Raw genomic sequence first — 16,356 nt, 5'->3', positions numbered from 1 at the left:
AGCACACAGGCCAGCAAGCTGAATAAGGAGGCTAGGAGAAGGGAGAATCCTGCTGGGCGCCCACAAAAGATCCGTGTAAAATAATCCAGATTTGAAGTATCACATTTGAATCATGTCTGAATGAGTCTCACTGGGGTGAATGTCAGGGCAACTACACAAACACACATGGGGGCTTTTACTAGGAATTTTACTCCCATCTGTCTAGGGATCCTAATATCGTCAGGCGGCATAAAAGTTGGAATATTCACTTACACCAACATGAAAACCTTTCTCAACAATACCAAAAAACTTGAACTGTAATGAGGAACAAACAGATTTCTTAAAATGCTCAGAGGGAGGAGCTGGTGAAGGGGGAAAGAAAAAAAAAGCTACCAAAAGATAACAAGTTCAGCCTGAAATGGGTGTGTTTCCATGAATATCAAGGCCTTTGCGCTAGCCCTAAATGCACTGTAATCGGATGAACACGGTGCAGTAAGACACGGTTATAAGGGTATGGATGGGATGACTGGAAGTAAATGGATAAGTCTAAATTGTTTTGCAGACTCCTCCCAATTCCACAAAATATATCACCTTTGAAAAGAAAAAGAAAATAATAAACAGTAGAACATAGTGACTGTAAATTGAGAAGTACATTTATTTTTTAAATGTAGTTTAAGCAATAAAAATAGACTGACCTTCTAAACCTGCAAGGCTGACCTTTACAAGGGGGTGCGGTTAACGATTTCGGTAGTGAGAGGCCTGGAGCAACTGTCTCAGGTATTCTGCAATATAAAGCAATGGTAAGGGCTGCCTGGTGACAGCGGCTCAGATGACAGTATTCCTCAAAACAAGGGTGGTGGTCTTTTGGTTTTGGTTTGTTTGTTTTTTTGTTTTTTTTTTTCAAACCACCTTACCTCTTGGACAAAGACAGATGCCCGGACTTCGCAGTCTTGTCCACAGACTATATATAGCACTTAAACCCTAGCTGACACCGTGTTTTTTTCTGCAGCCCAGCCTATCAGCCGGGAGCCGGCCGCTGTGTGCCCGCGGCGGGGCGGGAGCGGGGAGGAGGCCCCGCCGAGCGGCGTTTCCATCTCGGCAAGGAACGGCGGGGCCCGAAGGCGCCAGCCGGGCTGCTGCAGGCAGCCTTTAAAGTGACATTTTCCTCCGCGGAGGGAGAGCTCGTGCGTAAAGGCGCTGGTGGGGGCTTTGGCTGTAAAGGCAGATCAGCCCCCACCACCCCGCGCTCCCTGAAAGCCCTGGGTGCTTTGAGGTCCGGCCTCGCGGAGACCTCAGCCCGCTCGCAGCCGAAACACCGCGGGGTACGGAGATCCCTCGTGAAGCCAACTCTCCGTCGGGCCGCGCTTCCCGGGGCGGGGCGGGGCGGGGGGGGGGGAGGCGGGGCGCGGAGGGGAGAGGCGGGGCGGACGCTGCGCTCTCGCGGGAGCTGCGGTGGCGCCGCCCGCCTCCGTGCGCGGTCGCGGCGGAACCAATAAAGTTTGTTTTAAAAAAAAAAAAAAAGCAAGGAAAGGGGAAGAAAAAAGCGGTCCCGCTGTGTCTGTCGCGGCTGTTGGCGAGTGCGTGAGCGGTTGCCTGCCCGGCCAGCCCGGGGCTGCCGCAGTAGGCAAGGACGGCCAGGCTGCTCCAGCCCCCGCCCCGGCTTCGGCTCCGCTCGGCCTCGGCAGCCGTCGCCGCCGTCAGTGGGGAGCTGCGCCTCCGCCGCTCTCCGGGCCCGCTTGTGAGTATGGTGGGACGGCTGAGGCGGGCACCGCTTCCCACAGCGGCAGGGCGGTGACTCCCGGCAGCACCGGGGCGAGCGGGGAGAGTGACAGGTGTCAGGCCCCCCCCTCCCCAGGGGCGGCTCGGGCCGGGGGCACCTCGGCGGCTCTGGCTGCGGGCCGGGCCGCGCTGTGGGACGGGGAGCGGCTCTGGGGTGCTGCTGGCGGCCGTCCCCGGCCAGGGGAGGGCTGGGTGCCTCCTGACAGCTCCCTCGTACCCTCCTCCCCCTCCTCCCTGCCCTGCCGCTCCTCATCTCCTATCCCCTGGGGCTGAGGAACATGTAAGCGAGACGGGCGGCGTGAGGCGCTCACGAACGGCCGCTGTCCTGCCGGGGGTCGCCGCTGACCTGTGGGTTTTTGTCTGTGTTCCCTCACGGCAGGGCTCGCTTCTCCCTCCCTGAAGTGAGTCTCCTGGCGCGGGAGGAGCGCCGGGCAGACGGCCGCAGCCATGCCGGGCGGTAAGGAGACGCGGCTGCTGCACCTCAGCGAGATGGAGAAGCTGGACAAGACGCTCTTCAGGCTGGAGCAAGGTGAGTCGGGGGCGGCGGGCTGCGGCCTCCTCAGCCCCCTCCGCCTCGACGGGGAGCCCTCGGGGCCGACTGAGAGGGAAGTGACCAGGAGCTCGCCACCTTCTCCGGGCAGCAGCGGAAAAGGAGCTCAGCCTGTGGTGGTGGTTTTGTTGTGTTTGGGTTTTTTTTTTACTTTTTTCCCTTGTGATACAATTTCTGACATGCTGGCTTCCACTGCAGAGCTGTATGGGCTCTAGTCGCAGTTCTGTGTGACTCGTAAAACTCTTGAGAAAGGAAGACCAGATCAGCTAGGAGCTGTCAGTCTTTGTGGGAGTGAAGTGTGAAGCATTTTTTAGACAAGGCCGTGCAGAACAGAACCTCTCCTTTTATTGCCTATACCTCAGTGACCTGAAGAAGTCTTCAGAAGTCAAGCTCTCTAGTATTTATCTGCAACATATTATGCAGCAACCTGTCTTTAGTATTATGATTTTGAAATATGTCAGTAATACTAACATTTTGCAAGGTCTGAGGTAATGTTTCATCTTTAGCTCCTCCTAAACCTTATCTTGCCTGTCAGATTTCTTGTAGCTGTACTATGTTAGTATTCTGGCTGCATAAGTCTAAGAAACTGACATTATTTCTCTTTGAAAGTGTTCTCAAGTCTATTTGCAAAGAGAAAACCAAAACAAAACCACCAAACAAAACAAAAACCCACCCCACTAATTGGTCTATTATTATGCTGGTCAGCAAATTCAGGCTGTAAAACTAAAGCCGCTGTTTTTAGAAACCGTTTTAATGATGCAGAAATTTTTATTACTCATGAAATTTTGTGGCTTTTATTACTTTGTGTTACTGATCTAGGAACCTAATATAAAAGTGGTTTAGTAGAGGAGCAAGGTTTTGGTTCTTGAAATAAGAATTCTCTTCAACTATATAGATTTCAAACTGTTCTGACAGTGTAATCTAAGAAAATGTTAGTAGTGAAGCAGTGCAGAGTTGACCCTAACCTATATTTTTAACTCATCTTTCCAGTTGCGTAAATTTTGTTGGAAGCAGTCACACAGTGACTACTAAAGTGCCTCTGCTAGTAGCAGGCTCTGAGAGGTCATAGCTAATTTTGAGCAGAGCATTCCTGATGTCAATATAAACTGTTACAGGAAATAAGATATCAATGGCATATATCCCTGTGCTCTAATTTTAGTAATCCCTGTAATAAAATGCCAGGACAGTACTGGGGAGAGTGTATTCAACCTTCCAAAAGTGGGAGGGTTTTTTTGTGTAAGATTTTTTAAAAATTTTTCTTTAATTTTTTTTTTTTTAATCAAATGAGCTTCATTTTACCTGACAGACATTCAGATCTTAAAACCACTGCTTTGTGTTGTGGTTTTTGGTGCAGTGGTGATTATGTTAATAAGAGAAACTGCGAGCTTGGTGAGACTTACTTTTAAATGTATTCAGATTTTGAGTTCTGTTATTAGAGTCCCCATGAGTTAATAAGCAAGTGTCTTTTTACTTTTTTCAACTTAAGATACCGGAATTTGCCATTGTTCAGGATTTTTTGCACTTTATAAATCATTGTCTGTGTATTAATAACTTTCTCTTTTTACAAATACTCGGCTTTCTTTTACTCCCAATTTTGTAAATGCTAGGGCTAGTAGGTATCTTACAACAGTTAACTGTATGACTGGCGTGTAATTTAGTAAAAGTTATTGTGCAAGCACTTATACCTGTTTCAATCACTTGAAAGGACCCTGTAATTAGCCACACACATAATGGTTGCCCTCATAGCTGCAAGTGGAAACCTATTCTGAAAGCTGTTGACTAAACTGAATTTTTTCATATCCAACTGAACAGACTACAGCCTGGTTTTAGGTCCTAATATTTTAACTTAATTTTCTTTTCATTGTCAGGGGTATCTTAAGGTTAAGTACTGCTCTCTCTCTCTATATATGTGTGTGTGTGACCTGCAGCACATATACAAAACTCCCTTGGGTTTGTTGAACTGTCTGAAAGTTTAATGACTTGTACGTTGCAGATTACACACAAGTATATATTATTTTACAGTTAAAAGAGTAAGGAATTTACCATTGTTTAGTGACCCCTCAATGAAGAAAGAAGGGATTAGAAATATTTTCTGTTTCAGAATGTGTTCCTAATTTTTTTTCAGATGTTTTCATGAGTCAGCTTAATGTAGGGACTTGGAAAACCTAAATACTTAAATACTACATAATCCAATATCTGCATAAATTTGTATGTAGTCTGATGATCATGATGTTTTGGTTGTAAGACTTTTTATATAACAAAGAGGAACCAATTGAAAAGGAGTTGAATAGTTCCATATAAGTAAAGGAAAAGGACTGAAAAAATATGCAAAGAAAAAGTTAGGAAAGAAGGGAGAGATGATGCTGTAGAAATATACCATTCTGCTAGAATTGTTGGCAGATATGTTGGTGCACTTTCTTCTTAAAGTAATATCGAATTATGATTTGTATTTACAGAATAGAAATATCTAGTTCTCCTGATATTTTATCTTTTTTCTTTTTTTTTTTTTTTTTTTTTCCTTGAGGTTTTGAACTACAGTTCCGATTAGGCCCGACTCTTCAAGGCAAGCCTGTTACTGTGTATACAAATTATCCAGCTTCTGGAGAAGTATTTGATCGCCACAAGTTCAGGACACTGTCATGGCACAATCCCACAGGAAAAGAAGATGACTCTGACAAATACTGCAAGCTGGATCTCCAAATTTCTGGGTCATACCAGTACTATTTCAGTCTTGGGTAAGTGAAATTCTATACTTACAGCCAAATGCAGTCTGTTCCATTGGTCTACATCTTAACCTGAATAAATCATTGTTAAGAATAAAAATGTTTTTTCCACACATTTTTCAAATTGCAACCATGGAGCCTATCTGAATCTGCAAATGAAAGGCAGTAGCTGTAGTGGTTGTTTAATACTTTCTGATGCAAAGATATGGAGAATGTCCAGAACAAAGTTGATCAGTCTTCTATAAATGTCGGAAAGGCAAGCCATTTCTACAAATTTTCACAGTCATCAGCATTCTGAATATCTGAATGATTAATCTGTATTTTCTTCATTGACTTTGAAGGTTGTTTTCTCTCTTTCTAGCACAGAGGTTCTGTCATTCTTTACTTCATTCTATACTTCCTCCTTTGTTTCAACACACAGTGCAGAAGAGAATGCCAATATCTGTAATGATTGTAGTCTGGTATTCTGAGTTTCTGGAAGATGGATAGCTGAATTCCCTTAGGATTAAAAGGGCATTTAGCTCAGGTCTCTTCCAGAGGATGGTGCTCTAAATGGAGTCTTTGTATAAAAGATGGGCAGTTGTGCTTTCTTTGTTACTATCCATATCTTAAAAGGAGGAACCAGTACTCTGCCTCAGAAAATAACAAAGGTATCTTGCTTTTGCAGAGAGTTTAAAGCTCTGTATCCCAATTGTGTTCTTGTAACTCCAGTAGAGAGATGATGCCTAGGAGACAAACATCTCTTCAGTGTCCTGTTTTCTTCAGGTGCTCTGCAGTCATGTTCCCTGCCTCCCCCCAACCACTGTCCTGGGCTACCGTGTTTTTTGAAATAGCTGTGCTTCTTGGATTCTCTTTCTGAAACTGACCGGTACAATGGGTATTTACTATACCAATGAAAATTATTTTTTTCCTAGAAATGAAAAAAGTGGTGGAGGTTACATAGTTGTGGATCCTATTTTGCGTGTTGGAGCTGATAATCATGTGTTACCTTTGGATTGTGTTACACTCCAGACGTTCCTTGCTAAGTGTCTGGGACCATTCAATGAATGGGAAGATAGGCTTAAAGTTGCAAAAGAAACAGGTAATGCTGATACACATATTAAAGGATATATGTTCTTGTCTTATGATCAAAAATGAAAGTTACATTGAAGAGCTTCAGTGTAAACAACTCATTTGTTCTTCAGTTACAAACTCTTCAGCTTGTAGACTGAATGTTTTCCACTAGATTCATTGTAGTTAACAGATTAAGTCAGTGAAACTATTAAAATATTTGCAGAGTTGCAAAGATTCAGAGACTTCCTAATACAGGAAACCACTTCTGTCTTATTGTTTTGGTTTCAGATAGTCTTGGAAGTCTGTAGAACTGACAGGGTCGTTTTTAAAGCTCATGTTATGTGGAATTGTGTTATGTCAGATGGGGAAGATGCAGATTAATGTACACTGGTTATTCCAAATACTAACTTTAAGTACGTGTTATAACTGTAACTTAGTAGGTTTCTTTCGGTTAACTTTGACTGAAATTTGTTTTTCTTATTTAATAAATGGCTTCTTATTATGTAGGTTACAACATGATTCATTTTACGCCACTGCAGAAGCTTGGACTGTCTAGATCGTGTTATTCGTTGGCTGATCAGTTGGAAGTAAATCCTGAATTTTCAAGCCATAATAAAAAGTGCACTTGGAGTGATATAGGAGCTCTTGTGGAAAAAATGAAAAATGAATGGAATATGCTTTGCATCACAGATGTAGTCTACAATCATACTGGTATGACTTTTGTGTGTGTTAATAACCAGATTAGTCCTATAATTATATTTAATTATTTCCCTTAACTTCCTTGAACTCATCTTTTGTAGGTCTCTTAAGCAATGTAGTTGTCTCTATCTTTAAATCTCTTAAAGCCAGGACAACTCTTTACAATTCTAACTGATATTTCTGCATAACAGATGTAAAAGAATTTAGTATTGTTACTGGAAAAGTGAATAGAGTCCTTCATAGAGTGAATTAATGAACTGTGCATGTGTCTGTATTTTTGTAATATGCTTATTTTTGTGACCTACAGTGTGTGGCTCCCAAATAATTCATAATGCAGATTCCATTCCTTTATTTGGTGAACATAAACTGAGTACTTTCTTGTTAAACAGAGTATTACTCTTGCAGCTGCTTAAAAGTAACTGCTCTAATTCGGATCTCACATGCAGACAACAAACAGAATAGAGACAAGAGGTGAGGATTAAGCACTGAAGGAAATGTTAAAGCTCAGCCTGTGAGGACAGTTAAAAATAAAAGATAGCTTTGTGTTCAGGGTAGGGTTTTTTAAGTACAGACACACCAATGCGCTGAAGCCTTTACTTCTCTTTATTGCTTGAGAGACAGTGGATTTTCTTTGGTATAATCTGATGAAATGTAAATCATAGTACTTCATCACTTGTAATTTTGGTGATTATTTGGATAATGAGTTTGATTATGTTTATAATGCAGTTTTCGTCTTATGCTGTAATCCTAAAGATCACAATAATTAGCATTCTCAGAGCAGAGAGTACAACAAACGGTTGTGTATGTGATGTTACAGTCCTATGAGGCTTAAAAAAAACCCCTAACCACAGATATCTGTGAATTTCAAGCTTTATTTGCTTTAGTTCTTTGGTGTTGACTGCTGCCAAGTATTCCTATCCAATCACTCTGCAATGCAATGTGGGCCTTGTTGTTTGCACTATCTGTTTGTTGAAAAGTTACTAAGTATAGTTATTGGCTGTGTGTCTGAGGGAATTGGGCTTTTAAACATTCTCCCAATTTTGGATTAAAAAATTGATTGCACTTTACCAACTAGAAGCCCAGGTTCTCTCTGGAGCATGAGATCCTGTCATCTTTTTACGGTGTACATTTGCATGCTACCAAAGAGAATGTTTTTATGGTCAGAAATACCTGAAACCAAACTAATTATTAGACTCCAAAATATATTTGAGAAGAAAAATGTCACGTTACTTGGCTACATTTGTAGAATAACTTTTCAGAGTTCAAAGTAATCGTCACTGGGATGGATGACAAAACATTTATGCTATGTTGAAAGGATGTTTAGAAGTTCTAACACGATAGAAATATTCAAATTGCCATGGTCCTGACTTGCATTATTAAGCGAGATATACTTGATGGCTTTGTTTCCTGCTTTCAAACTTTCAAACTCAATTTTTTTTCCCCTCCTCTTTGTTCTTTGTCATCAAAACCTCTTGATTTACAGTTAACTTCAAACTTTGTTAAATGCCAAATTGAGCATAAGCAGAAAGATGTGTTGATGAATGTCTGAGTAAACAATAATGTTGTATATGCCTGTGGAGCTTTTTTGGGGGCTTTTGAAATAAGAAAATAGGCAAATAGTTTTGGGGGTTTGTGTTGTCTGGATCTTTATTAGATGGAAATTTAATTTTACTCTTTTTTTGGTATTTCAATTGAACAGTAATTTCTAGTGGTTAAATTAGTTCATTCCTGCACATTAGGGTGATTTAATTGTAAAACATGTTTCATAGACCCACTTGAGTATAAAAGACACAAAATGTATAGTCAGTTACTTTGAGCAGATTACGGATACTTGCACATTGTTATTAATTTGGCAGCATCTTTGCATTAAAAGCTTAAGTCGTCTGACAGTAAATCCTTTAATGCCGGTAATTGTAACAGCTCATGACCCCTCAGCTTTCAGTGGTTGTATCTATTGGTAGTTTCTGCTTTCTAGCGACTACAAGACCACTATATAAAAATGGCAGTGCTTCCTGCTGTGAAGTCAGACAGCTCGCTTCCAGCGTTAAGCGGTTAGGCTAAGGTGTTTGGCTTTTGCACTGGAATGGAGAACGTACCGCTTGCACAGTAGAGAACGATGGGACTCAGTTTTTGATGGTAACATCTCTTAGGCTCCAATGAAAGCCAGCATCTAATGGCCTGACTTGAAAAGTAAAGTGGATGTGTGCGCTAATGTTAAATATAGATGCGCCTTTGGCATGTTAGCTGGAGTTTCGGAGATAAACTCGCAAGCCCTGTCTGGTAACTGGGTAGGGGAGCCCTTTTTGGGCTGCATTTTCCTTCAGGGTGTTCAAACACCCTCAAATAAGAACTGCTGTGTTCACTGCCATTTACTTTTCACCAGGAGATAGAAAAAGGAGTTGTTTGTTTTTCTTTTCTGAGCTTTCAGTGGCTTTAATAAATCATATAAAGTAATAAAATAAACTGAAATAGATTTATATCTTCTTTATCTTTCAGGAGAGGCTATTATTGTCTAATTGTGATTTAACACGTCATTAAATCTTAACTTCCAAGCCTAATCACATCAAACACCACCTTTTCTCAGCTTTATAAAGGGGAGGAAAAAAAAAAGTCTTGGGCAGTGAACATCACTACTAAATACTAAGTTAATATTAAATTTATATAACAATTAATTAGTCTCTTGAAAAATGTGAAATTATTTTCTTAATTAAGAATGTATTGAATTTTAGAAATAGTTTTCTGTAATTCTTCATCTTAATATTTCCATATTTTTATACTTAGTGTGTTTTTTCCCTAGCTGTACTAAACATAATCACAAGTCATGTTTTGGGCATTATTTTTTCCTGCATAATTAGATTTCTTTTGGTGTTAGGTTGTGAATCATTAGAGCTTACCTCCTGATCGGAAAACATAATTCTGTTCTGTAGCAGAACTAGTGGAAGGCCTGTGAATTTTTTTTTTTTTTGGGGGGGGGGCATGATAACACCTTAGATTTAAATTATATATATTGTCTTTTTAGAACTAACTGTATTTACTCATGGAAGTCCTTTATAGTAAGTTGTGGTTCTTGTTAGATGAATGGAGTAAGCTAGTTTTGCTCTTTACTTTTTTTTTTCTTTCACTTTTTTTTTTTCTTTTTAAAAAAAAAAAAAGGAGGGGGAATCTGGTTGGCCTAGAACAACCTTTAATAGTCTGAGCTTGTTATTGCTTTATGCAACTTTAAAATAAGTACAGTGTTTTTAGTTGTAGATGGCATTTAAACTATGAAGATTTTAATTTCCGCAAATGGTTTGACCTTATAAACATGGAATTTTGCCATGTTCGTAACGGTCTTGAGATGTAACGTAAGAGGGTGTTCAGAAGAGCTGTTCATATGATAGACTTAGAGAGTACACTCTTTTCTTTCCCTTTGACATTTTTGTTTGAACTTCTTTGAACTAAGCAAGCCTGGGGTTTAGGTGTAATTGTACTGCTATAACTTCAGACATGTTAATGGCTCTTTTTTCATGTTACCAATAATTTGTTACATGTATTCCCTTGTGTGAATTACTACTTCTATTTTTCTCTACTTTTCTAAAACAATGGATTAATAAGACATGTTCTTTGAAAAATTATTTTTAAAAAACCTTGTCAAAAGTTTTTTTGTTCTTGTGCAAGCTGTGCTTTTTTTTTTTACATTTAGTTTTGAATTGGAGAGATTGATTCAAAAGAATATCTGACCATTATTTTCATAAACAGTTTCAAAAATGGAAATAAATTAACTCTTGAGGATTTTTTCTTCATTGTTGTACCTGTAAAATCAAAGCTCTCTGCGCTATGTATGTATTTACTCATGCTGCTGAATGGACACTGTTGCCTATATTAGAATACTACACTCATTTTCTAGTGAAGGCTGCTTACCTTCTCTGGGTTAATTCTTAATGTTCAACATATCTTCTGGTGCCTGTTGATGCTATGGGGGAAGCTTAGAAAATAGACGCAGTTGAGCGTAATGTCTCATCTCAAGTAGCGTTCCATTTGCATGCACCAGGCAGTGCACTTGCTTTCCTCTGTAAGACTCTGGCATCACTTCCCACCACTCTGCTGCTTATTGTGTACACAACAGTGTCACAGTAAATCCTTTATTAAAAGCCCATTTAACTACATTTTTCACTAATTATTTCTTGGGCAGGGTGTGTGTGCTCTTTCTCTCTCTCTCTGTGTGTAGAGCATCTGCTAGGATTAAGAATATTAAAAAATAAACCACTTAGGCCATCTTAAATCTCAGTTTGGGATGTATGTTTGGCTTTCAACACACAGTGTGTTTCATATCCATTATCTGATGTATTTCCTGCAATGAAAATGTGGGTGTTGAAAATTTTTTTTTTCGTGTTTTAGAATTGGTGGTATTATTGCATATTTTGATATAACTAACAAACTTTCTCTGCAGTCTCTGCAACTGTACTTGTTGCAAAACAAATGGCCATCATTAATGCACTCCTCTGCATAAGACATGATTTTCTCTGGTCATAGAAAACTTTAGTTGAAATGTGAACTAACTATATGTGCCATAGTACCTTAACTTCTTGATGTTAGGACATTTGCACAAAACAACTAAGTGTTCAGCTTGTGTACTTACTTTTTTCTTTCTCTCTCTTCTCCCCTTGCTCCACTCCCCCTTCCTCCCTTTCTTGAATAAGCTGCTAACAGTGAATGGCTCAAAATGCATCCAGAATGTGGCTATAACCTTGTAAATTCTCCTCACCTGAAGCCAGCCTGGGTCTTGGATAGAGCTCTGTGGCACTTGACCTGTATGGTGGCTGATGGAAGGTGTACTGCTAAAGGGCTCCCTCCTTTGATTGAAAATGATCATCACCTGAATGTAAGTGAGAATAAAGTACAAGCTAATGAATACTGTAAATAGCTGAATACATTTTTAATATTTATAAGGTTGTGGAAATGTGCAAAAAATGGTGTCTACTTTGCAGATATATTTAATTAACCCCTTAATTCCTTTTTTTTCTGAACAATTCATATGAGCACTTAGCTTTTCTTAATTAATAATGTTGATGGTTACTATAATTAACATGATTTTTGTTTTTACAGTGTATCCGTAAAATAATTTGGGAAGATATATATCCAAAAATTAAACTGTGGGAATTTTTCCAAGTGGATGTTAACAAAGCTGTGCAACAATTTAAAGCCCTCCTAACTCAAGGTAAAGGAAGGATATGTTGCTGAAGCTTATAGGTAACTTTAACAATAAGCTGGAAAACAAATTAATCCTATTTTCTGTTATGTGAGAAATCTGCTGTGCTGATTTAACCATACAAGAACTCTTTGAGGGCTGGTAAAGCCTTTGAAGTCTTTGCAGTCCTTCAAAGCCTTTATGTACCTGTATCGTGCTTATGCTAGAATTATCAAAGTTATATGTCTTTTAAAGGCAATTCCTGTTTTTTAATTTATGAATACTTTTTTTTTAATCTTCTTTTCTTGTTCTTAGGCAAAATGAGCACTAAGTCCGATCCAAATCAACACCTTCAAATAGTTCAGGACCCTGATTACAGACGATTTGGCTGCACTGTAGATATGAATATTGCTTTGGCAACATTCATACCACACAGGTATTGTATTATTAATTACAAGTTGAAATCACAAGTGAAGTTAAATTTGCAAAACCAAGTTATTTTCAGAGATAGGAAAAACTTATTTTTTTCATTCCTTTTAGTTATATATACTGCATGTTTTAAAAAGGAATTATTCTAATTGTTCTCTGCTTTTAATGTCCTCCTGATAAGCAATGGACCAGCTGCAATAGAAGAATGCTGTAACTGGTTTCGCAAGAGGATTGAGGAACTGAATGCTGAACAATACAGACAAACTAATCACCATCAAGAGCAGGTCTTAGTGTTTTAATGCTGAATTGTTTTAAATTGCAAATAAGTGCAGGCATTTCAGTAACGCATAATTTATTTTCTTCTAGGCTGTCAATTGTCTTGTGGGGACTGTGGTTTATGAGCGACTGGCCTGTGATGGTCCTAAGCTGGGTCCTGTCAGTAGAAAATATCCTTTAGTTACCAGGTATTATTTTTGAGTTCTGGGGTTTTTGTTGTTGTTGTTTTGAAACTATTTGAAGTCACTTTCCCTGGACAGATTTTAAGTTCATTAAAAGTATACATTTAGATGTACAAGTATATATTTTCTTTCCCATGGATAAATGCCGCTTAATGAATTGACTGTCTTTTTTAAGTAACAATGGTAACTGTTTTATGAACAAATGTGACCAGAGAGCGTGAAGCAATACTTGGAGCACATCAAAGCCTTATATAGTGCAAATTGCTCTTGTAGGTGGAAGAAGGGTGAAGCTAGGAAAGCTTACACCTTTCAAATTTGATGTACTTGATGCTACTCATGTATCTGAAGAGCTAGGGCTTTAATCTTACTCTACCAGCTGACACCAAGGTAGTGACAACACCTGTCCTTTCTCCTTCAAGGCATGCTACAAAATAGAAGACTCCCCATCATTTATAGTCTAGCAGCTGCTTTTTTTTTTTTATCTGTTTCACCTACAAGCCAGTTCATAGCAGATATTTTAATTTCAAAGACAATGAATTTCAGCTTAGATTGCCTTATATGCTTTGGTTGTTTTTTTGGTTTTTTTTTAATTGCCTGTCTATTCCATAGATATTTTACTTACCCATTCAAAGAGCTGACTGTGGAGGAAGAAGAAACTATGATACATCAGCCAGATAAAGCATGTTATTTTATGGCTCATAATGGCTGGGTTATGGGCGATGATCCGCTTAGAAACTTTGCAGAACCAGGTTTGTAAAAGAACGTTACATCATCCTGTAAACCTTTTTAATTGCCAAAGCAAAAAGGATTTTATTTAATCTTTTTTCCAGATGTATTCCTATGAGGCTGCAGAATAGCAGACAGATACTCAGTTCATAGCACTTTTATTTCCCGTTCAGCATACAGATCAACAGTAAGAATGGGGATTTGAGGTACAGTTTTGCAAGATTTGAGAGGGAAATTACGAGCTTTCTGCAACTGAAATGGGGACATCTTGCCTCCCCACTTCTGTCATTGTCTTTGTTGCTTACCTTGTACTTTGTTCTAGTAACACTGCTTGTTGGCATTTCCATAAGCCAGTTACGGTGTGGCAGAAAAAAATGCGGTGAAAAGGTGGATAGTATTTAACTACATTAGTGAGCAAAAACTGGATCCTTGAAAGGTGCAGTGAGGCAGTCAAGAGATGACTCAATTAATCAAAATTAAATATGAGGATTACTTGTGAAGGTAAGATAGGATATGAATTCACTAATGAATGCACTGAAATACTGTATTTTACTTCTCTGGAGACAGGACTGGTATCCAATAAAAGCAAGGTTGACTACTCTTGTTTTCAGATGAGTCATTCACTTTGTAAACTAAATCAAACAAGGAGCAGTTTAATTCTAATTAAAAACATCTATCTAAGAGTTTGTGAGTCTGCTTTAGAAACTAATTTAATACTCCAGAGTGATCTGGAGTTAGCAAACATCTAATGTCTGCAAAATAATCTACAACCCTTTCACTGCTTTTTATTTACTTTTTTTTTCCTCCTTCGCAAGGATGAAGATAATATGTGTTTCAAAGGTGTGTTTGTTCAGATACCTTTCAACTAATTGCCGTTTCTTCTGTGCAGACTGTTGTATTTGTTTCCTTCAATCACCATCTTTAGTTAGCATACCTAACTTCCATTACTGAGTTTTCTCTCTTAACTTGTCTGCAGCTTTTTGAGTCCTTTATACTTGTATTATACCTTTGGTTTATGCCATTATTTCAACTGAGAATCAAGGGTGAAAAGATGATGCATTAGTGAAGATAAAAAGCAGGCTGTGCTTCAGTGAATGTTTTGGAAAGCAGTGGTGACTTGGAGTCCCTGCTCTTTACTTACTAGCTGCATGCTCTTGTGTGTCTTTCTTTGTGTGGGCCCGATCACTTCGGTGTCCATAATATGAGCCTTAGGAAATTAGTCTGGCTGAAAAATAGTGTCTTTGCTAAAGCAGGATGAGTTTTCAGCTGAACAATTTTCCTGACTTAGTTCAAGGTTCAGCCACTGAAATAACTGTGGTGGTGCATCAGTATAGCTGGTCTAGGAGTAGCAGAAAGCAATGGAGTAGCTCTGTCTTACCCATCCTGAGCAGTGCTGACCCTATTCATGCTTTAGATAAGATGAATATAAATAGACCTTCAGAAGACTGATGGCTCGAAGGTAATTGTGTTTCTCCTATGTGGGGTCTAACTATTGACAATTCCATGATTGTGCCTGGTTATTATGTATTGCAAATAGTGTGAGGTTTTGGTGGTTTTGTTTGTTTTATAAATGATATTACTACAATTGTCAAATATCTGATTTATATAAGACACAAGTCACTTTTTTGGGATATCATTTAAGTCTTTGTCACAGTTAAATCTCTGTCAATATGTTCTGTGTAGTAAGTATATTACAGGTGAACTCAGATTTAAAGATTTCTTTTCTATTGATTGCATCACAAAAAGGCAAAAAATAATATATTAAACTAGACTAGATGGAGGATAAATATTTTTCATACACATAAAAATATTTAGGGACTTTGTCCATTTAAGTGACCTACCTGCCTAAGTGCTTTAAAAGTTTGCCTTACGTCATCACAGTCTACTGTTAACAGAATATAAAATTCTAAATTGTGGCTGTGGCAGTTCATGGTGACACAGTGAGACACTTTTTTTTAATTTGGCCAATCTAAACAATCGAGCTGCTGATTTTGTTCATTTGTTTCCTCTTTCTTTTTTCTTTTTCTCAAGTACGGTTTCTATACAACTTTAAAGCATTAGAGAGCGTTTGATTTCAATATGAAGACTTATTTCCGTTTCGCTACAGAAATTAGATATTCCATTGGAGCAGGCTGAAACTATACATCAGCGTAGGATATATAGATTTTGAGTTGATATTGTTATTGTTAGAATTTTTGCTCTTCATCAGTGTTCTCCTACTCTTCAGCAGTAGAAGATGAAATGTGACGTTTTCATTTTGGTGCACATGCTATACTATATATAATGTACCCTGTAGTGAATTTCTTTCCCTTACAGGTTCAAATGTTTACTTGAGAAGAGAGCTTATTTGTTGGGGAGACAGTGTGAAACTGCGTTATGGTAATAAACCTGAAGACTGCCCATACCTCTGGGCACATATGAAAAAATATACTGAAATCACTGCCAAATATTTTCATGGTGTTCGTCTTGACAACTGTCACTCAACACCTATTCATGTAGCTGAGGTACGCAAAATTAAGCATGTTTATAATAAAGAAGTTTCTGTTTGTGAAATAATTCCTGCACTGTTGCTACACAATCTGCAGGATCTGCATGGCAGAGTTCAGGTGTGAATGAACCTTCCTCATAGCGTGGGCAAGGTTTCTTGACTGGTGGTGTTTAGGTATGGTTTCAGCTACTTTAAACTGCTGGTAGAGTGGTGTAGCTATTCTATTTCTTAATTCTCCACCTAGCTGAAATCTGGTAGATGTGTACGGGCCTGGCTAACTTTTCCCTCACATAGCTATGGACTTA

At 38.9% G+C, this 16,356-nt stretch overlaps 2 protein-coding genes across 5 annotated transcripts in view; one reads left to right on the top strand and one right to left on the bottom strand.

The window, feature by feature from the left end:
• Positions 1-1,318, bottom strand: part of FRRS1 (ferric chelate reductase 1) — a 33,934-nt gene extending 32,616 nt beyond the window's left edge. Inside the window, exons 1-2 of the mRNA XM_086754035.1 lie at positions 894-1,318; positions 675-761 (exon numbers count right to left, since the gene is read on the bottom strand). The gene's annotated coding sequence lies outside the window, so the exon portion shown is untranslated. The remainder of the gene's footprint in view (positions 1-674; positions 762-893) is intronic.
• Positions 1,319-1,502: 184 nt separating this feature from the next.
• The window catches only part of AGL (amylo-alpha-1,6-glucosidase and 4-alpha-glucanotransferase), a 36,572-nt gene continuing 21,718 nt past the window's right edge, over positions 1,503-16,356 (top strand). For 2 of the 4 annotated variants that reach the window (XM_086754020.1, XM_086754021.1), the window contains exons 1-12: positions 1,510-1,717; positions 2,138-2,287; positions 4,833-5,043; positions 5,946-6,112; positions 6,592-6,795; positions 11,463-11,644; positions 11,869-11,980; positions 12,266-12,386; positions 12,561-12,663; positions 12,746-12,843; positions 13,447-13,586; positions 15,880-16,067. In XM_086754020.1, the coding sequence (XP_086610146.1) occupies positions 2,206-2,287; positions 4,833-5,043; positions 5,946-6,112; positions 6,592-6,795; positions 11,463-11,644; positions 11,869-11,980; positions 12,266-12,386; positions 12,561-12,663; positions 12,746-12,843; positions 13,447-13,586; positions 15,880-16,067 (1,608 nt within the window). In that variant the 5' untranslated portion in view covers positions 1,510-1,717; positions 2,138-2,205. Of the gene's footprint in view, positions 1,718-2,137; positions 2,288-4,832; positions 5,044-5,945; positions 6,113-6,591; positions 6,796-11,462; positions 11,645-11,868; positions 11,981-12,265; positions 12,387-12,560; positions 12,664-12,745; positions 12,844-13,446; positions 13,587-15,879; positions 16,068-16,356 lie in introns of those variants that run through there. The other 2 variants (XM_086754022.1, XM_086754023.1) reach the window with 2 other exon arrangements.

This window comes from Chlamydotis macqueenii, chromosome 8 (assembly GCF_036417535.1).
Source record: "Chlamydotis macqueenii isolate bChlMac1 chromosome 8, bChlMac1.mat, whole genome shotgun sequence".
In the NCBI taxonomy this organism is placed as follows: Eukaryota; Metazoa; Chordata; class Aves; order Otidiformes; family Otididae; genus Chlamydotis; species Chlamydotis macqueenii.
Note: the sequence above shows the minus strand (reverse complement) of the source record. Positions and strands in the feature narration are given on the sequence as shown.